This window comes from Mobula birostris, chromosome 10 (genome assembly GCF_030028105.1).
Source record: "Mobula birostris isolate sMobBir1 chromosome 10, sMobBir1.hap1, whole genome shotgun sequence".
Taxonomy (NCBI): Eukaryota; Metazoa; Chordata; class Chondrichthyes; order Myliobatiformes; family Myliobatidae; genus Mobula; species Mobula birostris.
In genome coordinates, this window is record NC_092379.1 from 16,157,855 (window position 1) to 16,183,781 (window position 25,927).

The 25,927-nt window shown below is 41.8% G+C and overlaps 1 protein-coding gene across 5 annotated transcripts in view; it reads left to right on the forward strand.

Annotated features, from left to right (window-relative positions):
• The window catches only part of LOC140203840 (ryanodine receptor 1-like), a 575,532-nt gene that overhangs the window by 382,941 nt on the left and 166,664 nt on the right, over positions 1 to 25,927 (forward strand). For all 5 annotated transcript variants that reach the window (XM_072269965.1, XM_072269967.1, XM_072269966.1 and 2 more), the window contains exons 62-67: positions 12,027 to 12,087; positions 12,953 to 13,191; positions 15,376 to 15,457; positions 19,001 to 19,131; positions 20,028 to 20,348; positions 22,686 to 22,926. In XM_072269965.1, coding sequence (XP_072126066.1) covers positions 12,027 to 12,087; positions 12,953 to 13,191; positions 15,376 to 15,457; positions 19,001 to 19,131; positions 20,028 to 20,348; positions 22,686 to 22,926 — 1,075 coding nt within the window. The remainder of the gene's footprint in view (positions 1 to 12,026; positions 12,088 to 12,952; positions 13,192 to 15,375; positions 15,458 to 19,000; positions 19,132 to 20,027; positions 20,349 to 22,685; positions 22,927 to 25,927) is intronic.

Sequence of the window (25,927 nt, forward strand, 5' to 3'; positions counted from 1 at the left end):
AGTTATCTTCTTGCTCTGAGTATACTATAAAAATGCCTTGATCTTTTTAATCAGTTGGTATTACTTTGTGGCCCCTCTTCGTCCTCCCCTGTTTTTGCTGCCCTATACCTTTTATGTGCCTCTGCCCCCTTTTTCTCCTTCAAGAAGCCATCCGTTTCCCTTGATGTAAGGGGTTCTGACCCCCTCCACTGTGACCTAAACGTTGGCCCATTTCACTTTGAGAAAAACTGTCACTTCCCAGATGTAAAATAGACCTGCAATTATATGTTTACAAGCTGCTGTCAGTCTGTGTTTGACAGATCCTGTCTAATGACACAAAAGTTGATAATATTGTTGATAAGTTGAAGGGTAGTCTTGGGGAACAGAATGATATACATCAGCAGATGAGATAGCCACGGCAATGGCACTTGGAACTCAATCCTGATAAGTGTGCGGTGATGCATCTTGTGTGTCTAATAACTGTAGATATACACCACGAATGGTAGGACTCCAGGGAATATTGAAGAACAGAGGACGTACAAGTCCAAGGTAGCTTCCAGACAGATAGCACAGTGAAAAAGGCATGCAGGAAGCTTGCCTCAGTAGCCAGGACGTAAAGTGTAAGTGTTGGGAGGACTTTGTACGACCTACTAAAATGTTGGCTAGGACACAGGAAGTACTGTTTGCAGTTCTAGTCACCTCATGATAGTAAGCATGGGATTGCACTGGACGGGGTGCAGGAGAGATTCAGAATGGATATGGTGGGACTATTTCTCGACTGTAGAACTCTGTGGACTACAACTCTACATTGAAATTACCCCAACTAGTTTAAAAACTTCTCAGCAGCATGAACCAACCCTCTATCATTGATATCGGACACATTAGGTGTACCCAGTCCTGCCTGTACAGATCCCACGGACCCAAGACATGTTCTTAATGATCCATAAAGTTAAAGCCCTCCTGCCGTCCCTCCTACACCATCCCATTACTTGCATGTGTTTACCTGACTTATTTCCCCTGTTGCTGTACTCAGGACCACATAACACCGCAAATAACGTGGAGATGTCAGCCTTGGAGTCCTCTTCTTTAATCTGCTAGAGAACGCCTTAAATTCATATTATAGGACCTCATCCCTTTTTCTTCCTACGTCATTGGTACAGACATTTACTATGACCTCTGACCGTTCCTTCTGTTTTAGAATGCCCTACAGTTGATCTTAGGTGACCAGAACTGCACACAATACTCCAAATCAGGCCTTGCCAACATCTTGTACAACTTCAACTTAAAATTCCAACTCCTGTACTTTGATTTATGAAGGCCAGAAACTCTCTTTACGACCCTATTGACCTGTGACGCCACTTTCAAGGAATTATAGATTTGTGTTCCCGGATCCCTCTGTTCTACCGCACTCCTCAGTGCCCATTCCCTGTGTAAGTGCTACCCCAGTCTGTCCTCTCAAACTGCAAAGCGTCACAGTCATCTGTATTAAATTCCATCTGCCATTTCTCGGCCCACTTTTCCAGCTGGCCCAGGTCCCACTGCAAGCTTTGAAAGCCTTCCTCGCTTCCTCATCTCTGCATGATTACCAGCAACATTAGAGCCCTCCTAATTTCCCAGAAATTGCAGGAGCATTCCATTCAACTGAGTGGGCTTATGTAGACAGGGGTTTAAGTAAGAGATTTATTCTTTTGTCTTTTTCCAGTTTGTACATCAGAAGGGATTGCAAGGAGTTTGGGGAATGGGATATGAGAAGGTGTGTTAGATGTGAGTATGCAGCAGTTGAGGGGGGTCTTTGCTTTTTCTTCACATCCTGGGGCTACAGTAAAGAGTTACACTCTTTTTGGTCCCCAGGTCCTTTCTGGATTTAGTAGAAGGATGTATTGTGGCAGCACATCATCTCAAGAAATGGAAAGGAGGTGATGCTGAATGGATTCTCTGAAAGTAGACTCCAGGCAAAGTGCTAATAAATAGGATTAGTATAGGTAGATACAAGATGGTAGGTGGGCCTGTTTTGTATGACTACTTGTGTGATAGGTGGAGATGAGGACTAATTTGATGGGTGCAACGGGGTTAGGCAGAGTAAACCTAACTGCTACAGACAGTAGATATGATGTGGAACTTGTATTTTCTGGTTAGATCACTGAAGTACCTGCTGTGCCGAATCTTGGAGACTGCCTTAATAGTCACTAGTTGTCATCTTGGTCCCCTGTAGCTAAGACTTAGTGACTGTAGCAGATTCTCACAGCGTTCTCATTACCCTTATCGGTAAGGCAAGGAAAACACTGTGAATGTGATCATTTATAATCTCTTGTGAAAGCATATTTTCCCTGACTTCCAACTCCCTACCTCTGTTTGAATAGCCATGGAAGTACTTGAATTAGACCATGCTATGCAGAGCAACATCATGGTCAGCACCTAACCATGTGTAATGTGATAAGCAGGGCTACATTAAAACGCCAGCAGAAGCACTAAACTTAATTCTGGGTTTGATCTTGTGACACAGGACTCCCTGTCCCTATGTTCTTAGCAGACTCAGATGATTGAGGCCCATGTCTTCAAACTTGCTGTTGTAGCAGTTTGGTGCCTTAAATAATTCAGCTAGCACCTTGTTTTGGCAGCTACTTTGAAGCTAGTTTTTTTTTGTTAGTATTAACTACGGCTTCCATGAGAAAAAGACATTATTAGAAATTGAAAGACATCAGGTTTACAGGCGATAACGCATATTCTAAACACAAGATTCAGGAGATGCTGGAAATCCTGAGGAACATACACCAAGTGCTGGAGGAACTCAGCATCTAAGGAGAGGAATAAATGGATGATGTTTCAGGCCGAGACCCTTCATCAGGTTGGGTAAGTGGGCGGATGCATGGCAGATGCAGTTTAATGTGGATAAATGTGAGGTTATCCACTTTGGTGGCAAGAACAGGAAGGCAGATTACTATCTGAATGGTGTCAAGTTGGGAAAAGGGGAAGTACAATGAGATCTAGGTGGCCTTGTTCATCAGTCACTGAAAGTAAGCATGCAGGTACAGCAGGCAGTGAAGGAAGCTAATGTCGGCCTTCATAACAAGGGGAGTTGAGTATAAGAGCAAAGAGGTCCTTCTGCAGTTGTACAGGGCCCTGGTGAGACCACACCTGGAATATTGTGTACAGTTTTGGTCTCCAAATTTGAGGAAGGATATTCTTGCTATGGAGGGAGTGCAGCGTAGGTTCACGAGGTTATTTCCCGGGATGGCAGGACTGTCATATGTTGAAAGATTGGAGCGACTGGGCTTGTATACACTGGAATTTAGAAGGATGAGAGGGGATCTGATTGAAACATATAAGATTATTAAGGGATTGGACACGCTGGAGGCAGGAAACATGTTCCCGTTGTTGGGGAAGTCCAGAACCAGAGGCCACAATTTGAGAATAAGGGGTAGGCCATTTAGAATGGAGTTGAGGAAAAGCTTTTTCACCCAGAGAGTTGTGGATCTGTGGAATACGCCAGTTCTCTAGATGCTTTCAAGAAAGAGATGGATAGAGCTCTTAAAGATAGTGGAGTCATGGGATATGGGGAGAAGGCAGGAACCGGGTACTGATTGTGGACGATCAGTCAGGATCACAGTGAATAATGGTGCTGGCTCAAAGGGCCGAATGGCCTACTCCTGCACCTATTGTCTATTGTCTATTGATACAGATTCTGTTCTTTAGCCATAAAATGAATCCCTAAGAAAGGTGGAGAGAGGTTGAACAGATTATTTCATCAAGGTACATTGGGCAGTGGAGGAATCCAAACTGCTAGAGTGGAAAAGAGGTGGTAAATAAAATTCTGCCAAGGACCAAGTGAATGATTGCAGCTCAACACATCGGCTCTATATTTAATTGGTTTTTTTCCACGAGTAATTGTACGAATGCTTGAATGAAAAGTTGTTTTCTTCATCTAAGAAGGCAACGCAACAGGTGGAATACAGTTTGGTCACGGCCACTAAATATTTATTTCAGGGCCACTAACTCTGCTATCAAAATGAATGAGTATAGTAGATTGCTTGAATGTGTTGAGACCTTCATCATTTGCTATATCTGAATTTCTGTAGTCTTATTCCCTTTCTCCTGGTAGATTTGGAGGTTTATAGTACAATGTTGTTAGTATAACACACTTTGTTGATGCCTCTCGGATGAACTGAGATCTAAATCCATTGCCAAGAAACAAAAGTGTTGATCGTGCAATCGCTGCAAGGATGTTGTGTTAAAAATCTCTTTTTTGTTACTTTCCCCGGCCAAGTATAGAATATAGAACATTACAATACTGCACAGGCTACTTGGCCAACAAGGTTGTGTCAACCTTGACGCCAATATAAAACAAATATCCTCCTCCTGTATATCGTCTATATTCCATCCTATCCATGTGCATCTGAAAGCATCTTAAACTCCACCATACTGCTTGCTTCCACTACTACCCTAGGTAACCCATTCCAGATACCTATTACTCGCTGTGTAAAAATAAACTTGCCTCTCATATCACCTTCAAACTTCCCCCTATTAGCTTTAAAAGCATCCTCTCTGGTGTTTGATATTTCCACTCTGGAAGACAAATTCTGGCTGTCTACCCTATCTACACTGCTAATCATTTTAAAAACCACTACCACATGTCCACCCAGCCTCTAGTGCTCGAGGAAGAACAACCCAAGTTTGTCCAATGTTTCCCTATGGCTCATACCCTCAGGCAGAATCCTGGCAACTCTTTTGCACCCACCTCATATTCCTTACATCCTTCCTATGATAGGGAAACCAGAACTGCATGCAATACTCCCAAGTGCTGACAAAAGTATTGCATAGTTGAGGCATGGTTTACTTAATCATATATTCAACAGCCCTGCTAATAAAGGCATGCCATATGCTTTCTTTACTGCCCTATTCACTTGCGAACAATGGACTAGAACCCCAATGTCTCTCTGTACCTCACTGCTTTTAAGGGGTCTGCCTTCAAGTGTATACTTTCTCCTTTTATTTGACTTCCCAAAGTGCAATACTTCACACTGCCCAGATAAAAAATCTCCATCTGCCATTTCTCAGCCTGTATCTCTAACTAATCTACACTCTGGCCACTTTATTAGGTACCTCCTAACCATGTTGGTGATCTTCTGCTGCTGTAGCCCATCCACTTCAAGGTTCAACGTGTTGTGCATTCAGGGATGCTCTTCTGCACACCACTGTTGTAACGTGTGGTTATTTGAGTTACTGTCACCCTCCTGTCAGCTTGAACCACTCTGGCCATTCTCCTTTGACTTCTGTATTTAACAAGGTGTTTTCACCCACAGAGCTGTTGCTTACTGGATGTGTACTTGTTTTCCGCACCATCCTTTGTAAACTCTAGAGACCGTTGTGCCTGAAAATCTGAAAATCCCAGGAGATCAGCAGTTTCTGAGATACTCAAACTGTCTGGCACCAACAATCTGTCTACAGTCACTTAGATCCTATTTCTTCCCCATTCTGATGTTTGTTCTGAACATCAACTGAACCTCTTGACCATATCAGCATGCGTTTATGCATTGAGTTGCTGCCACATGGTTAGATATTTGCATTAATGAGCAGGTGTACCTAATAAAGTGGCCACTGAGTGTATATCCTGCTGTATTCTTTGATAGTCCTTTACACTGTCTACCAATCTTGGTGTCATCCACAAGCTTGCTAATCCAGCCATCTACATTTTCATCCAAGTCATACTGTATATCATAAACAACAAAGGACCAACCTTTGAACACCACCAGTCATGCATTCCAGCCAAAATAATAGCCTTCTACCTCTACTCTCTGTGTTATATGGGCAAGCCACTTCTGAATCCACACTTGCAATTCCCATGATCCCACACATCTTTTTCTTCTGAATCAACCCACCATTATAAAGTCCACTGCCCTCGTCAAGCATCTTTGTCACCTCATGAGAAAGCTCAATCAAATTTGTAAGGCATATTATTCCAAATGTGCATAGATCCTATCCTTCAGTATCCTTTGCAATAACTTCCTTACCACTGACATCAGGTTCGTTGGCCTATAATTACCAGTTTCCCTTTTGAATAAAGGCACAAAATTTACTGCATAAATTTTGCTGGTGAGGACACAAATATCCACCAAAACCCCAGTAATCTCCTCATTGGCTTCTTTCAGTATTCAGGGGCACGTGCTATCAGATCCTGGGGACTAATACAACTTAATGCTTATCAGAAGACCCAGCTCTATCTTCTTAATCTCTAGATGTCTCAGCACATTAGCAAGCCCCAATCTATTTTCACTATCCTCCTGTTTCTACTGTTCAGTAAATATTGACACAAAGCACTCTCAGCCCCTTGTTCTGACTCCAAACATAACTTCCCTCCTTTATCCTTGAGTAGACCTACCCTCTCCTTGTTATCTTTTTCTTAATGTAATTATAAAATGCCTTTCTAATTGTCCTTGACCCTTCTCACCATGGACATTTTATGGCCCCTTTTGGTCTTCCTGATCAGCTGCTTGAATACTTCCCTGCTGTCTTTAAATGCCGCAGGGGCCCAGCCAATTTAAGCTTCCTAAACTTTATATTTGCTTCCTTTTGTGTCTGGGTTAGTAATTGTCTGCACCGGAAGCATGATGAGACTTGTATATCCTTGCCCAAAGCACATTCTTGGACTGTGTTGGTCCTTGGCACAAACAACACATTTCACTGTATGTCCGATGTGTTGATGTATATGGACAACTAAAACTAATCTCGCTGTCTTCTCCTTCCTGTCTAAAATTAGCAACAATCATTTCATCTAAGGCTACCTTATCTTACCATCCTTGCCCTTACTGCCAATCCTGATCTCTGATCAACAACTCCCTCATGTCAGGCATGGACTTGACTGACAACAGCTGTCCCCAATCACTGCCCCTTAGCTCCTGTCTTATCCAGTGGTAATTTGCCCTCCACCAATTTAGTATCTTCCTGCAATATCCAGTTTTATCCTTACTCAGAACTGGTTTGAAAGGTATAGAGGCATAGAACACTACACCACAGTAACAGGCTCTTCAGCCCATCTAGTCCATGCCTAACCATTAATCTGCCTAGTCCCATCGACCTCTATAGCTCTCTATACCCCTCCTATCCATGTACCTATCCAAATTACTCCTAAATGTTGAAATTTTACCTTCCATCCATCACTTACACTGGCAGTGTGTTCCACACTCTCACCAGCCTCTGAGTGAAGAAGTTCCCCTTAAACATTTCACCTTTCACACTTACCCCATGACCTTCTAGTTCTAGTTCTAGTCTCACCCAACCTCACTGGAAAAAGCCTACTTGCATTTAACCTATCCATACCCTTCGTAATTTTAAATACCTCCATCAAATCTCCCCTCAATCTTCTACATTCTAGGGAATAAAGTCCTAACCAATTCAGTCTTTCCCTATAACTCAGGTCCTCAAGTCCCGGTGTTGTGGTGTGGATGAAATCACTGGAGAGACAGAGTCACTGGTAAATACAAAGCAGCTTCTTTATTCGACACAACAAGGTACAGCAGGCATCATACGGACAGAGACGTTTTCAGTAGAAATGTCTGCTAGCCCAATGTGGGCTCGATATTTATATGCTAAACACAAAGGGCAATCGCTATTTTAAAAGTTATAGACAATGCAAAGACAATGCTTCCTTTCGAAGCTGCATACAAAACATCACACCTTCTGACTTCATTCTTTCCTTCCGACGCCAACATGTCTGGGTTGGTACTCACAGCCTTTAGGAGTGCAAGTCAAATCCACAATACATTTATTTGGTATTTTACGTGCTAACATAGAGGACAATTAATATTATAAAGTATAGATAATACTGTCTTCGAAACTACCTGTAAACTTCACACTTCCATCCGCAGCGTATGGCTAGTACCCTGATATTCACAACTTTTAGGAAGCGCATTGTTGTGAACTCAACCCACAGTACTTTGTCAAACAGAAGACTGGTGGCCAGAGTCACTTAAGTGTAAATGAATCATCTACCCAAAAACTCACTCTAACACCGGTAACATCCTTGTAAATTTATTCTGCACTCATTCAATCTTATTGATGTCTTTCCCGTCAGTAAGTGAGCAAAACTGCACACAGTACTCCAAATTAGGCTTCACCAATGTCATACACAATTTCGGCATAACATTCCATCTCCTGTACTCAGTACATTGATTTATTAAGGCCAGAGTCCCAGAACTTTTCTTTATGACCCTATCTGCCTGTGACGCCACTTTCAAAGGATTATGGATCTCTATCCCCAGATTCCTCTGTTCTATAACGCTCCTCAGTGCCCTACCACTCACCATGTACAACCTACCCTGGTTGGGCCTCCTAAAGTGCAACATCTCACGTTTATCTGCATTAAATTCCATCTTCTATTTTTCAGCCTGTTTCACCAGATGGTCCAGATTCCACTACAAACTTTGATAGTCTTCCTCGCTATTCACTACACCCCCAAGCTTAGTGTCATCCACAAATCTACTGATCCAGTTTACCACATTGTCATCCAGATTGTTAATATAGATGACAAACAATGGACCCAGTACAGATCCCTGTGGCACACCACTCGGCGTAGGTCTCCAGTCAGAGAGGCAACCATTTACTACCACTCTCTGGCTTCTCCCACGAAGCCAATGTCTAATCCAATTTACTACCTCATCTTGAATGCTGAGCAACTGAACCTTCTTGACCAGCCTCCCACGCGGGACCTTGTCGAGTGTTTTGCTAAAGTCCATGTGGACAATATCCACTATCTTGCCTTCATCCACCTTCCAGGTAACTTCCTTGAGAAACTCTATAAGATTCGTTAGACGTGACCTACCACCACAAAGCCATGTTGACTGTCCCTAATCTGTCCCTGTCTGTCCAAATACTCATACATCTGGTTCCTTTGAATAACTTCCCCACTAATGATGTCAGGCTCACCAGCCTGTAATTTTCTGCTTTATTCTTAGAGCCTTTCTTAAACAACAGAACAACATTGGCAAACCTCCAATCCTCTGGCACCTAACCCATGGCTAATTTTTTTTAAATATCTCTGCTAGGGCCACTGCAATGTCTGCACTAGCCTCCCACAGGTTTGGAAGAAACTCCTTGTTAGGCCCTGGGGATTTATCCACTCTAATTTGCCTCAAAACAACAAACACCTCCTTTGTAATCTGTATAGTTCCAAGACCTCGCTGCTGCTCTGCCTCACTTTTATAGACTTCGTATCTGTCTCCCAAGTAAATACAGGTGCAAAAAAACCATTTAAGATCTCCACCATCACTTTCGGTTCCACGCGTAGATTCTCTCTCTGATCTTCCAGAGGACAATTTTGTCTCCTGAAATCCTTTTACTCTTAATATACCCTTAGGATTTTCCTTCACCTTGCCTACTAGGGCAATCTTCTTCAGCCTTCCTGATTTCCTTCTGAAGTGTTCTCTTGCACTTTTCTCCTCAAGTACCTCATTTGTTCCTTCCTGTCTATACCTACCATGCACCTTCTTCTTTTTCTTCGCCAGGGCCTCTATCTCTCGAAAACCAAGGTTCCCTAAACCTGTTATCCTTGCCTTTTGTTCTGACAGAATCTCTAAAAATTTCACTTTTGAATTTCACTTGCCAAGTGTACCTTTGCCAGAAAACAACCTGTCCCAACCCACACTTGCTAGATCCTTTCTGATACCATCAAAATTGGCCTTTCTCCAATTTAGAATCTCACCTGAGGACTAGACCTATCCTTTTCCATAATTACCTTGAAAATAATGGTATTCTGATCACTAGATGCGCAGTGTTCCCCTTCACAAATTTCTGTCAAATGCCCTGTCTCTTTCCCCAATAGGAGATTTAGTATCGTACTCTCTCTAGTTGGGACTTCTGTGTACTGATTAAGGAAACTTTCCTGAACACATTTGACAAACTCTTTCTCATCCAGCCCTTTTATAATATGGGAGTCCCAGTCAATATGGGGGAAGTTGATATCACCTACGATTACATGGTAAACACAAGAAATTCTGCAGATGCTGGAAATCCAAAGCAACACACACAAAATGCTGGGGGAACTCAGTAGGTCAGGCAGCATCTATGGAAATAGTCGACGTTTTGGCCCGAGACCCTTTTTCAGGACTGGAAAGAAAGGGGGGAGACAGCAGAATAAAGAGGTGGGAAGGAGTATGAAGATAGCTAGAAGGTGAGAGGTGAAGCGAGATGGGTGGGAATGGTAAAATGCTGGAGAGGAAAATGGACCGTGGGAGAAAGGAAGGAAGGAGGGGCACCAGGGAGAGGTAACATGTAGCTGAGAAGAATTAAGAGGCCAGCGTGGGGAATAGAGGAAGAAGAAGGGGAGCGAATTTTAGGAGATATCAATGTTCATGCAATCAGGTTGGAGGCTACTCAGGCAGAATATGAGGTGTTGCTCCTCCACTCTGAGAGTGGCCTTATCATGACAAAAGGGGAGGCTAAGGATTAACACGTCAGGAACAGAATTGAAAATCGGAATTGACATTGCTGGCCGTCAGAAAATTCAGCTCTTAGAGTGAAGGTGCTCGACAATGCAGTCCGCCAATTTACGTCGGGTTTTACCAATGTAGAGGAGGCCATGTTGGGAGCACCAGACACAATAGACAACCCCAGCAGATTTGCAGGTGAAGTGTTGCCTCCACTGGAAGGACTGTTTAGTGCCCTGAGTGGGGTTGAGGGAGGAGGTGAATAGGCAGGTGTAGCATTTTGGCCGCTTGCAGGGATAGGTGTCAGGAGGGAGATTAGTGGGGAGGGACAAATGGATATGGGAATCACGAAGGGAGTGATTCCCTTTGGAAAGTGGAGAGTTGGTCAACCTCACACCCTTATGTACAACCTTATGTTTCGAGCAACAGTATACAACCTCTCTACAAATTTGATTCTGAATCCGCAGACTGGTGGGTTGTCTATAATATAATCCTATTAATGTGTTTATACCTTTCTTATTCCTCAATTCTACCCATAAAGCCTCACTAGACAAGCTCCCCAGTCTGTCCTAACTGTGCACTGCTATGACATTTTCCTTGAGTAGTAATGGGACCCCTCCCTCTTTAATCCCTTCCACTCTATCACATTTAAAACAATGGAACCCAGGGAACATTGAGCTGCCAGTCCTGCTCCTCCTGCAACCCAGTCTCACTAATGGCTACAATGTCTTAACTCCATGTGCTGATCCGTGCCCTAAACTCATCCACCCTTCCTACAATACTTCTTGCATTGAAATATTCGCAGCTCAGAACATTAGTCGCACCATGCTCCACCTTTTGACTCCTGACTTTGTATGTAGGCTTAACAACAACTTTCTCCATGACCACTCCGCTATCTGTTCTGGCATTCTGGTTTCTATCCCCCTACATCACTAGTTTTAACCCATGCACCACCAGCAAACCTTCCCACTAGGATATTAGTCCCCCTCCAGTTCAGGTGCAAACTGTTCCATCTGTTTGTATATTCATGTTCTTTAATGTTAAAGATAAATTCTATTTACATAAATATATTTCATCAGTGTAATCACCTTATAAAACAATAAAATTACAATACTTGGTAATAGATACATGTATGACTGAACATGTATGTGTCCAGAAAGAGACCAAACTGACTGTAGTGTTTGTCAGGAAACTTCGATTTTGTGCTATGGAATCTTTTACATCCACCAGGATCACCAATTAATTTAACATCTCATCCAAAGCACAGTACTTTCAATAATGCAGCCTATCCTCTGTACTGAAAAGTGCTGGTAAGTTTGTTGAGTTTCATTCAACTCAGAGGTGAAGGTGTTATCACTGAACTTATGTTGGCATGATTTGAACAAAAGATTCAGAAAGTCTGAAGCAATGTACGACAGTAACAATCGTTATGATGTATTTGTTTTAGAGGAGCCTGTTTTCTGATCTTTGTCTACTGAAGTCTGCAGTGTTTTTCTAATGGGAACAATATGGCATATAACTCCAAAACTCTTGTTGCGTGTGTAATTCAAAGCAAGCATTAATGACAAACTGATAGGTGTGAAACATTATTGACACACATCTGAATAATTCCTCTCATTTACAAAACAGGTACTGATGCTCCTGCAGTCATAAACTGTTTGCATATTTTAGCAAGATCTCTGGATGCCAGGTAAGCATTTATTTATTCATTTGAAGCCCTGAGTTTAAATCAAGTTATGGACCAAGCCTTCCTTTTTCCTGATTTCTTGGTTCTGTTCCCATCAAGCGTTCTACATCTAGTTTTGTCCCGGGCCCTCAATAAAGGGCCTTGAATCCCTTGTGGCATACCCATTATCCATCTAAGCATTCATAACAATCCACAAACACTTGTAAACAGTTATATCCAGTTGCAGTGACAGCTTTGTTGAGCACCTTTGCCCCATTTGCAACAGGGAAGATTTCCTGATGGCTAACCATTTCAATTCCACTCCCATTCCCATTCTGACATGTCGGTCCATGGCCTCGTCCATTGCTATGATGAGACCACTCTTAGGATGGAGGAGTAACACCTCATTCCGTTTGGGTAGCCTCCAACCTCACAGCATGAGCATCAATTCCTCCAACTTACAATAATTTCTCCCCACCACCCCCTTCACCTTCTCTCCTTTTATGTTCCCTATTCTGGCTCTTCTCTTACCCCTTCTCTTCTTCTCACCTGTCTATCATCTCCTTCTAATGTCCTTCTTCCTTCCCTTTCTCCCATGGTCCATGCTCCTCTCCTTTTAGATTCCTTCTTCTTTAGCCCTTTACCTTTTCCATCTATCACCTTCTAGATTGTACTCCGTCTCCCTCCTCCTACCTTCTTATTCTGGTTTCTTCCCCCTTCCTTTCCAGTCCTGTCAAAGGATCTGGGTCAGAAACGTCGAATCTTTATTCCTCTCCATAGATGCTGCCTAACCTGCTGAGATGCTCCAGCACTCTGTGTGTGTGTGTGTGTGTGTGTTACCCTAGAAATTTGAAAGCTTCGGAACATGTGCTTTTCTATTTGTTAACAGGACAGTGATGAAATCCGGACCTGAAATAGTGAAAGCTGGTCTGCGGTCATTATTTGAAGGTGCCTCTGAAGATATTGAGAAAACAGTGGAAAATCTGAAGCTTGGCAAAGTCTCACAGAGTCGAACCCAAGTAAAAGGAGTTGCTCAGAATATTAACTACACAACAGTGGCCCTTCTGCCTGTACTTACCTCATTGTTTGATCATTTGGCCCAGCATCAATTCGGAGATGATGTTATCTGTAAGTATCACACTTTTTTACTGGCTTTTATGCACTAACTAATCCATAGCAACACATTAAAATATATTAAATGGCCTACATCAATCCTACAAACCACACATCAAATGAAGGAGTTCTCAGAAGAGCCCAAGCAATTCGATCACTCATTCCAACAATAAGAGAAAGACAACTCAGGTTCCTAGGACACATCATGTGGAAAGATGAACTAGGAAAACTCATGCTCTCTGGAAAGATCGAGGGGAGTAAACCTAGAGAAAGACCTCGGCTTATGTACATCAAAAACATAGCCAGGTGGCTACACATCGAGGAAATCGGAAGTCATCCAAAAAATGAAGGATAGATCTATATGGAAAACCATGGTCACCAAAGTCTGCATCGGATATGGTACCAAGACAGACAGACAAACATCAATCTGTACTTTATGACAATGTTTCCATTCTGAATTCCTGTTTTCATAATTATAATGGAAGGTCCTTTTTGTAAGAAAGTCTGGTCAAGGTGTTGCAGCCAGGCATTCAGAAGTGTCATCAACAGCTGGAGGATGTGATCAGATGATTTCTGTCTTCACTGCCCACAGCAACCACAACCTACATTTATGTTTCTAACATATTAATTCATCCCAAGTTTCTTAATGTAGACATCATCAAGCAAACATTTGAGACTCAGTCACTGGAAGATGTGCCTGAAAGGCCTGGTCATGGAGTTGAGTTTTAAGGGGCATCTTAAAGAAAGAATGGAAGGTAGAGCGGAGGTATTAGAAGGAAGTTGCCAGGCTTCGTCCCTTGGCATCTAAAAATGATTTGGAAACAGTAGGACAATTAAAAATAGACTTTGCAAAAAGCCGGAAATGCAACCCAGCCTGCTGAAAGCTGTAAGTGGGATTTTCAGAGAGGGAATTGAAAACAAGGGTGAACATTTGAAATTTAAAACATTTGTAGCCTGGGGAAAAGTACACGCTCAGGACAACAAAGACTTTTTCGGGTTTTAATTCCTTTATGGGTTTTCGATGTTTAAGTGCCAGAAGAGGGTCGCGAAACAAAACAAACGAATTTACAACCAGTTCTTGCCGTTACAATCTCAGTTTAACTTTCAATCCACACCCTTGCGTATGGACAGAATTGCATATGCAGTATAAAAAATACCAGAACTAATACGGTACTAATACAGTACAAATACAGTAGTGGCAATCCTGAAGGAACACAATACAAACAACATTAGAATCCCACCCACCCTGCATCTTCTACATAGCAATGAAAAATATAGGTGAATACATCTCATCTAAGACATACACACGTGTTGAACTTCCGAACAGAGACCAAACATTCACTCTACGCGGTCACATGCACAATCAGTCCTGATACAATAAAGTTAGACAAAAGGTAGACTTTGGCACAACTTTTACAAGGTATTGCTTGGTAGTTAAATTACAGGAAGACTGACCTACTTGGCTGGTGAGGAACTTTGCCCAAGCCACACAATCCAGCGTTGAGTCACTTACTCGAGAAAATCTAAGGTATCCACACGTAAAGCATGTCAAACCACCGATATTCTCGATCCGCAGACAAGTATAAACGAACTCACATGGATATTGTCAATTAATGCTCACCTTTCCTCACCATGCCCAGCCTCGGGAGGAACCCAATTCCAACGCCTTACCACGTCTTCAGCAGAAAGCAAAATGGTCTCCCCACTATCCCGCGCGTGCTTAATGATATCACCATCTCCCTTAAAGGCACAGACAACTATTCTAGCGTTACCCGGATGGATACCTAAATACACTTTTAACAATACTGAATAAGATCCGACGGTCACCCGGTTACACATTATCCAAACAAGGGGCAGAGTCAGTCAGCAAGAATGTGAAGATATAATGCAACAGAATCACCTACTATCCGCTGGTGTAATAATCCAATGAATCAGGTAAGTTCAAGAAACTTATCCAGAGTAACACCCATGCAGTGAAGTTTGAAAACTTACCTAAAGTATTTTACACACTTATTACTCCAATGCAAACATTAGCTAGAAGACAAGTTGAGAAATGGATAGTCTAGGAAATTGTCTCCAGCAGCCTCTGTCACCCACTCTCCCACATACATCTGCTTTCCATTTCTTGCCTGGTCTAGATTTTATTTAGGTACAGATATAAATGTTGTATGGTAAAAATTGTCTGGTTGTGTTTTTCAGTGGATGATGTCCAGGTTGCTTGCTATCGAATCTTGTCCAGTATCTATTCTCTTGGAACCACAAAGAACTCGTATGTGGAGAGGTAATTAAATCATATCTCGAATTTGGCTTCCAGAATTTTGGGATCAGAGAAAAAGGCAATTAGCTGTATTTTTTTGCTGGAGGTCTGGAATGTGTATATAATGTCTATTTAAATGACCTCCTTTAGTTTACATTGCTATGGATGAAAATTTTACCCAGCTCAACATATTCGTTGATCCTAAATTTTTGATTTGTATCATGAAGAGTTAGCCATCTGCTTTGGTGAACAGTGTGGCCCATCTTTTTTCATTTTCTATAAGAAAGTCAAACACTTCAAGTCAGTTATGTAAAAGGCCAAATTTCACAAAATCAGTCATATTGACTTTGTGAATATGTGAATTGTGCTTGCACAAGTGCCAATGGTATAATGTGTGCTTCTTCAGAGGAGCCTTGTCTGGTTACTTCAGAGCAAAACTTCATAGTTCTGGCAACTGAGGCTCCATACTGATGGAACTGGGTTATAAAATTGATCCTCTGCTCAATTCCTTCCTCTTTGCCCATGAACGTCTGGAATATGGAACTGAAACTTTATGCGCAGCTTAATGCGTTGCTGGCAGCATTTTCTGGGCAGAACACAGGAACCAACTTCAGCCAAGATGTCTATGCTGAATATGCTGCCAAATGAAACTAAATCTCTTCTGGATACACATGACCCATAATCTTCATTCCACACATATTCATGTGTCTATCTATAAAACTCTTAAATGTCATGATCAGATGTGCTTCCACCACTACCCCTAGCAGCCCATTCAAACGTGTAAAATCCTGTCCATATCACTCTTTGAACATATCATTCTCATCTTAAATGCATGTCCTCGAGTATTTGACATTTTTAACCTGAGAAAAAGATTCTGAAATCTCCATCTTACCTCTTATAATCTTATAAACTTCCATAAAGTCTGTAGCCAGTCTCTAATGCTCCAGAGGATCAGTCCAAGTTTGTCAACCTCTCCTGATAGCTCTAATCCTGAAAACATCCTTTTGAACTGCTGCTGTACCCTTTCCAAAGATCTCTGTAATGGGCCAACCAGAATTGCACACCGAACTTCTAGTGCAACCTAACCAAAGTATCATTACTTTCTTACGCTTTATATTTAGTGATGTAAGCAATGAAGGCAACCATGCCTTCTACTTATGTGGCCACTTACAGGGAGCTGTGGACTTGGTTCCCAAGATCACTTTCTAAATCAACACTGTTAAGGAGCTTGCCTTTAACTGTATACTTTTCCCCTTACATCTGACCTCCCAAATTACAACGTCTCATACATTACTGGGCTGAGCTCCTCCTACTATTCATCTGCCCATATTTATAAGTGAACTATATCTAACTGTATCCCTTGATGGCCTTCACTCTCCACAACTCCACCAGTCTTTGTGTCATCTGCAAATTTGCTAACCAACCCATCTACATTTTCATCTAAGTCAATGGCGGATTTATTAGGTACAGGAGTGGAACCTGGTGCAGTTATGCCCTCTTCTGACTACTGCAATCAGGAACAAGGTACAGGAGCCTCAGGACTCGTACCACCAGGTTCAGGAACAGTTATTACCCCTCAGGCTCTTGAAGCAAGATGGATACTTCACTGAACTGTTCCCACAACCTATGGATTCTCTTTCAAGGACTCTTCATCTCATGCTCTTGATGCTTAATGCCTGCTTGTTTGTTTGTTTATTTATGTATTTATCATTTTTATTATTATTTCCTTTTTTTCTTTTAGTATTTGCAGAGTTTGCCGTCTTTTGCACATGGATTGTTTGTCCATCCTGTTGGGGGCGGTCTTTCATTGATTCTATTGTGTTTCTTGTGAATGCCCAATAGAAAATGAATCTCAAGGTTGTGTATGGTAACATATGTGTACTTTGATGTAAACTTACTTTGAACTTTGCTCTTCTGCTATAGCCCATTCACTTCAAGGTTCGATATGTTGTGCATTCAGAGATGTTCTTCTGCGCACCACTGTTGTAACGCATGGTTACTTGAGTTACTGTCACCTTCCAGTCAGCTTGAACCAGTCTGGCCATTCTCCCCTGACCTCTCGTTAACAAGGCATTATCACCCACAGAGCTGCCACTCACTGAATGTTTTTTGTTTTTCACACCATTCTCTGTAAACTCCTAGAAAAGACTGTTGTGCATGAAAATCCCAGGAAATCAGAAGTTTCTAAGATATTCAACCCACCCCATCAGGCACCAACAATCATTCCACGGTCAACATCACTTAGATCACATTTCTTCCCCATTCTTGATATTTGGTCTGAGCAACAACTGAACCTCTTGATCATGTCTGCATGCCTTTATGAATTGAGTTGCTGCCACATGATTGGCTGGTTCGATATTTGCATTAATGAGCATGGGGACAGGTGTAATGAAGTGGCCTCTGAGTGGATATTTCAGAAGTGTAGTAAATATGATGTTGGACTTGACAGGTGGTCCACCTATGGAGCTAGAACTCCAGCACTCTGCCAACACTTACACTCAGCAATCTGTCTACTGAACCTAGGATTATTTAGACCTGCTAGAGGATCATCTCAGCGTACAGGAATATCTGTGCAAATATTAAACAAGTTTCATTTCTTTTGAACAGTTGCATATTTATTTAATATTTAAGTACACATTTCATCGTTGGCTTAAGTCAAAAGATGTGGTTAATTGCCAGTGTGTTTTTTTTCAAATTTTTATGAGCATTTTCACTTCAGGCATGGCACAAGGGGCTCATGCTAGCAACAGCTTGCAGTCTGTAAAATATGTGATTGTGGTAAACCATATATATATGTTGTAACTGGGATACCTGTCTGGTCACGCCCCTCTGCTGACTGCCCCTGTGGCTCCTCCCACAGACCCCTGAATAAAGGTGATTGCGCCATTGCTCCTCCCCTCAGTCCAGGGGCAGATACTCAGCATGGTGGAGGTCACATTTTACTGCTAATAAAAGCCTTTCAGTATTTACTCTACTTCCAGTCTTTTGGTGTTATTGATGGTGCATCAGTGATAAAGCTGATCAGGTAGAAGAAGATTTAATTTCAGTATTACTATTTATTACAGTTCCTCCAGGTTGACAGTATTGTCTTCTCAAGGATAACAATCATTGCATGGCCTGGTATTTCAGTTTCATGAAATAAAAGCCATTCTGATGATACTTGCTAAGGTGTTGGATGACAAACCGAGATTGATCATAAATAACGTTAAGACTGAAATGGCATAATCTTTGGAAAAATGCGTTCCTCTTAATCAAGTATGCTACAAGAGAGTAATGCAAAAGTCAAGGCTAGGATTGTACTCTTATCGGTCATGGAGAGTTTCCTTGCCTAACTAGTGTTTTTGTTTGATGATGCTGGCAATTGTTAGAAAGATATGAAATGCCAAATCTTAAAAGTATTTTGTGCACTTTCAGTGGACATATACCTCGGTGCTGACTGATTTTTTTTAGAACACATTCCTAATGTTTTTAATGTGACTGGAGGGGTGGCACATGTTCCACACTAGGTGTTTTGAAAATACTGTTCCGTTTTGAAAATTATGTTGAATTTGTGGGCCTTTACTGCAGGCAGCGTCCCTCTCTCGGTGAATGTCTTGCGCGATTGGCGGCTGCCATGCCAGTGGCCTTCCTTGAGCATCACCTGAACGATCACAATGTCTGCTCCGTTTATAACACAAAGACTGAGCGGGAAAGAGCCAGTAAGTACAAAAGGAACTAAAAGTATTGATGTTCACTGGGTTTAATTGATGGGAAAGTTAATAAAATATTAAATATAAATTTGATAAAGTTACTTGGGACTATATGGATGACCACCTTGTGGTGTGTTAGCTTGGCACAGTAGAAGCTGAGCTTTTTTCATTGGCTTGGCTAATCTGTAAAATACTCCAGGTAATTGAGGGAGTGAGAATATGTCTGAAAATTCTAATATACCTCAAAATTGTTGCTATTGGTATTGAAATTGGTTTATTATTGTCACAGTGAAAAGCTTGTCGTGCATACTGTTTATACAGATTGCACAGTGCATTGAGCTGGGACAAGGTAAAACAATAACAATGCAGAATAAAGTGTAAGCTACAACATTAGAAATTCAAGGGTGAAGTGATGTCAGAGAAACGATGGAAGAGCAGTGGGGATGATGATCATGGCATTAGTATAAATATAATAAGTAACTGTGAGATTTACCTAAAAGAAAACAAATGTCAAGGACTCTAACAACATCCAGATAATGACAGTCCTTCTAATTAATACCAAAGCAAGTCATGAGCCTCTTTTACAGTTGTGATCTGCCCCGTTTGCAGGCCTCAGATTGAAATACAATTCTGTGCATAGTGTACGTAACACTTGACATCACTGTTCTTACTCAGAATTGCCCATTTTTCATACACTTTGTATATGTAAAGATCCTGATCAAAGTTCACAAAGCACACTGCCATCTCAGTATTCCCTTGCAATGCACACAATATGTATTAGAACTTTCTGTGCTGTTTTTGGTAACACTGTATGTTAACATGTGTAAGTGTTGCATACAATAATGTTCACAGAGCAGACTGGAGATAATTTGATTTCTTGTTTCTTTTTTTTTTGCTTGTTACAGTTTTGGGTTTGCCGAACACCGTTGATGAAATGTGTCCAGATATTCCTGACCTGGACCATCTCATGAAGGAAATTAATGACCTCGCAGAGTCTGGTGCTCGTTATACCGAGATGCCACACGTTATTGAAATTACACTTCCTATGCTGTGTAACTATCTGCCACGATGGTGGGAACGGGGTCCTGACAATATTACAGATGAAAACGTAACGCACTGTACAAACATCACCTCGGAACATCTCAATGCCCTGCTGGGAAATATTTTGAAGATTATAGTTAACAATTTGGGTATTGATGAAGCATCCTGGATGAAAAGACTTGCAGGTACATGTCAATTCAGAGCACTGAGAAAGTACGATATATGACAGGAAAGAATAAGTTTGGCCGAAGTAAGAATCCAGTATTTTGTTGGTGTCCTCCAAAATTTCAGTCAAATTGTGACAGAGAGCACTTGGTGAATGCACTCCTTACACACACTCACACACTCACACATAAACGTTGCCTTGTCATTCTATGTCGTTGTGCTGAGTGTACACATTTCAATGTCTTTCCCAGTATGCTCTCATAATGAGTTCTAAACTGAGCTGATACACTCAAGTTGGCCTTATGGTACCTTTTCCACCAAGCACAGCGAAATATTCTATTTCTTTAGTAATGGGGATGTGTAAATGTATATATGTTGTCTGTATACTGTAGTTAAGGTAGATACTTCTGTTCATTTTGTAATATGATTGTAACTACATTATGTTGTGCATCAATTTCTAATTCATGTGTAGATTTAAGTTAACCTTGTTGGTAATTAAAGGTGGTATGTACTAGTGCCCAAAAAAAAAGCTCTTTGCCCTCAGTAGGGGTCGTTCATACTGGACAAGAATAGTATGGAACTATTATTGTATTTTCTGGTAGATATATTTTTATAAATATTGGCAGTTTTTTTTTCACTATTTTCACTAATTTTTTAAAGTTTGATTTTTGACACACCTTTGCAGCTACTCCAACCATTTCTCCTTCGGTCGTAACCCACTTATCTAACAGAAATATTTTATTTAATTTTTAGGATTAACTTTGTCTTTAGTTCAGATTTGGCTCATGAAATTCCTCATCACGTGTGCCATTGCAGATCTAGTTGGCCGCTCTCGTGCAATAGTGGGCGAGCATCTTTTAAATGGATATGCTGTATTAACCCAACATGTCAGATGTAAAGGTCCCGTGCTGCCATCTTGAAGAGGAGTAAGGAAATGATCTCCATGTCCTTGTTAATATGTTGGCCCTTCATCAATTATATTTAACAGATTAACAGAGCATTGTTGCAGTGGCAATTGTGAGACCTTATTGTTTGCAAGTTGGCTTTATAACTTTCACAGGTTGTAATGCCCAAGGATTGTGAGCAGGTCTTCATTATAAGTGGACAGATGGGGAATTCTGATACTGAAGGAGCTGGTTGAATATGTAATAGTTACAGAATGAAGGGTCTCTTACTGAAGTGGGTACCTCTTTCTATTAAGAACCTAATTCAGTAACTGTGGCCTTATTGCTCTGGTGATGCCCAGGTGTTAACTACGAAATATAGCTTGCGGCTGAGGAGATGCCTGTTCCTCCTTATTAAATTTTATATACTTGGACCTAACTTACAAATTTGACTTCCCTGGTAGCTCTACATTTTTTTCACTCTTCTAACTGCAGCATAATGTCTGAGAATTTTCCAGAAGATTTCCTGGTTTGCTCCCACTTCTTTGCATTTGTAATGACGATTTTTTAACAGATAGTGATATATGTGTCCAGTTAAGTATGTGTGAAACTATTTCAAGTGTAAGTTGAATACTCTCCAAGAAATAGGTATCCAATGCAATAAAGAGGTAATTATAAATCTTTTCAAGTTATAGAAATTAATGCTATCAGAAGCCCTGTGAAGAAAGTATGGAGGGCCATGGCCTCCTCTACTGTCACAATAAGGCCACACTCAGGCTGGAGGAGCATCACCTCATATTCTGTCTGGGTAGCCTCCAACCTGACGTCATGAACATCACTTCTCTAACTTGTTCTAGTTTCTCCTCCTCCCCTCCTCTCTTTTTCCATTCCCATTTTCCCATACCCCTTCCCTTCTCACCTGCCCATCACCTCCCTCTGGTGCCCTTTTCCTTTCCTTTCTCCCATGATCCACTCTCCTCTCCTATCAGATTTGTTCTTCCTCAGCCCTTTTACACCTATCACCTGCCAGCCTCTCAGTTCATCCCCCTCTCCACCTCCCACCCACTTTCCCCCTCACCTGCCTTCACCTATCACCTGTCAGCCTGTGCTCCTTCCACTCCCTATGCCTTCTTGGTCTGGCTTCTTTTCCCTTCCTTTCCAGTCCTGATGAAGAGTCTTGGCCCAACTGTTTTATTCCTCTCCATACATGCTTCCTGACTTGCTGAGTCCTTTCAGCATTTTGTGTGCTGCTCTGGATTTCCAGCATCTGCAGAATCTCTTGTGTTTATGAAGAAAACATAAATTTACTAATATAAAGAATCTTTTAAATTAAATTCTATAAAATTTATCTAGAACATAAATTAGGCACTGAACGAGCCACATGGCAAACCCAGTAATGTGGAAGTTTGTTAACACTGATGGCTCCATATGTTAAAACTTATTTCTAAGTAATTTCTTTTTCTCTCCTTCCAGTTTTTGCACAACCAATTATCAGCAAGGCCAAGCCTGAACTGTTGAAATCCCATTTCATCCCTACCATGGAAAAGCTAAAGAAAAGATCGAAGAAAGTAGTGGCTGAGGAGGATCAGCTGCGCATGGAGGGCAAGGGAGACGTTGTGGAAAGTGAATTACTAATTCGAGACGAGTTTTCTGTTCTCTGCCGCGATCTGTATGCTTTGTATCCACTGCTGATTCGTTACGTGGACAATAACAGGTAAGCATGCCATTATTCTGGGGAAATTTGAAAATAATGATCGGCACCCACTGAGGTGGGTTCAGGCTGATCTACCATCTAAATGTTTAATTAGAGCAAGTTTGACCTTGAATTTTATGTTAAACACCTCGGGCCAAATTTCTTCAGTCCAGCAGCTGAGAGGTGAGGAGAATGGCTGGACTCCAGTTAACGGCTTTAAAACACTGCAAAGAGCTGTGGTAGTTCATGGCAGCGGAGCTCAGACTTGTGGAGTGCACCTCCTGCACGATAAGGGAAGTCGGGGACAATTCCTGCATCCACGGCAACTACATGCTCAGGAAGTGTCTCCCGATATAGCCACTGTCCAACTCCAGTTATGGAGTATCCGTGATACTGATTGACACATTTGGTGCCGTGGCCACACCGTGGTAAAGACTATTCAGGCAGGTGAGGAAAGGGTAACAACCAGGCAAAGCAGAAGAAGGCATGTTTCCTCTCAAAGTTCTAAATAAATTTTGTTATCAGAGTACATATATGTCACCATATACAGCCCTGAGATTCTTTTTGCTGCAGGCATACTCAGCAAATCTATAGACTAGTACTGTAAACAGGATCAATGAAATAGCAAGTAGAGTATAGAAAACAACAAACTGTACAAATGCAAATATTAATAAATAGCAATAAATAACGAGAGCATGAAATAACAAGATAAAGATTCCTTAAAGTGAGATCATTGGTTGTGGGGACATCTCAATAGATGAGTGTAGCTATCCTCTTTTGTTCAAGAGCCTGGTGGTTGAGGGGTAGTATCTGTTCTTGAACCTGGTGGTGTTAGACCATAAGACCATAAGACAAAGGAGCAGAAGTCAGCCATTCGGCCCATCAAGTCTGCTCCACCATTTTATCATGAGCTGATCCATTCTCCCATTTAGTCCCACTCCCCTGCCTTCTCACCATCACCTTTGATACCCTGGCTACTCAGATACCCAGTGGTAGTCCTGAGGCTCTTGTACCTTCTACCTGACAGCAGCAACAAGAGAAGAGCATGGCCTGGGTTTTTCATGTAGATGTGGTCAATGTGTGGGAGGGCTTTACCCATGATGTACTGGGCCGAATTCACTACACTGGTGTTCCCATACCAGGCCGTGATGCAGCCAGTCAGCACACTTTCCACTGGTCATAGTCATAGTCATATTTTATTAATCCCTGGGGAAATTGGTTTTCGTTAGTTGCTCCATAAATAATAAATAGTAATAGAACCATAAATAGTTAAATAGTAATATGTAAATTATGCCAGTAAATTATGAAATAAGTCCAGGACCAGCCTTATGGCTCAGGATGTCTGACCCTCCAAGGGAGAAGTTGTAAAGTTTGATGGCCACAGGCAGGAATGACTTCCTATGATGCTCTGTGTTGCATCTCGGTGGAATGAGTCTCTGGCTGAATGTACTCCTGTGCCCACCCAGTACATTATGTAGTGGATGGGAGACATTGACCAAGATGGCATGCAACTTAGACAGCATCCTCTTTTCAGACACCACCGTCAGAGAGTCCAGTTCCATCCCCACAACATCACTGGCCTTACAAATAAGTTTGTTCATTCTGTTGGTGTCTGCCACCCTCAGCCTGCTGCCCCAGCACATAATAGCAAACATGATAGCACTGGCCACCATAGACTCGTAGAACATGCTCAGCATCGTCCGGCTGATGTTACAGGACCTCGGTCTCCTCAGGAAATAGAGACTACACGTCTACAGAAGTTTGTCAAAGTTTTTGATGTTATGCCAAATCTCCACGGACTCATAAGAAAGTAGAGGCACTGTCATGCTTTCTTTGCAATTATATTTATATGATGGGTCCATGAAATTCATTGCTTTGCAGCATTAGTACAGTGCAAGTCATCAAAATTACTATAAGTTACAAAATAAATAAATAGTGCAAAAGACAAATGATGAGGTAGTGTTTATGAGTTCACTGACTGATGATGGAGAGGAAGAACCTGTTTTTAAAATATTGAGTGTAGGTCTTCAGGCTCCTGTACCTCCTCCCTGATATATTAACATAAAGAGGGCATGTTCTGAGTGGTGAAGGTTTTTAATGATGGAGGTCGTCTTCTCTAGGCACCATCTCTTGAAGATAACCTCAGTGGGGAGGGTTGTGCCTATGATAGAACTGGCTGAGTCTGCAGCCCTGTGCAGCCTTTTGTGATTTGGACATTGGAGGTTACACACCAGACTGTGATACAACCAGTCAAAATGCTCTCCTCTGTACATCTATAGAAATGTACAAGTCTTTGGTGACGTAGCAAATTTCCTGAAGCTTCTTGTGAAGTAGAAGCTCTGGCATGCCTTCTTTGTGATTGCCACAGTGTGTTGATCCTCTGAGTTGTTGACACCCAGGAACTTGAAGCTGCTCAGCCTTTCCACTGCCAACCCCTCAATGAGGACTGGTATGAGTTCTCCCTATTTCCCCTTCCTAAAATCCACAATCAATTCCTTGGTCTTGCTGACACTGAATGTGAGGTTGTTGTTGCAATTCCACTCAACCAGCTCGCTCCTGTATACCTCCTATTCCTAACTATGCCCTTCATGATCTATACACCTCTATAATAACATCCTGTATTTCCCTACACCCCAATGGAATAAAGCCCCAATCTGTGCAACTCAGTCCCTCAAGTCCCAGTGACATCCTTGTATATTTAAGACCATAAGACCATATGACAAAGGAGCAGAAGTAGGCCATTTGGCCCATCTAGTCTGCTCCGCCATTTTATCATGAGCTGATCCATTTTATCCTATTTAGTCCCACTGCCCCGCCTTCTCACCATAACCTTTGATGCCCTGGCTACTCAGATACCTATCAATCTCTGCCTTAAATACATCCAATGACTTGGCCTCCACTGCTGCCCGTGGCAACAAATTCCATAGATTCACCACCCTCTGACTAAAAAAATTTCTTCGCATTTCTGTTCTGAAAGGGCGCCCTTCAATCCTGAAGTCATGCCCTCTCGTACTAGACTCCC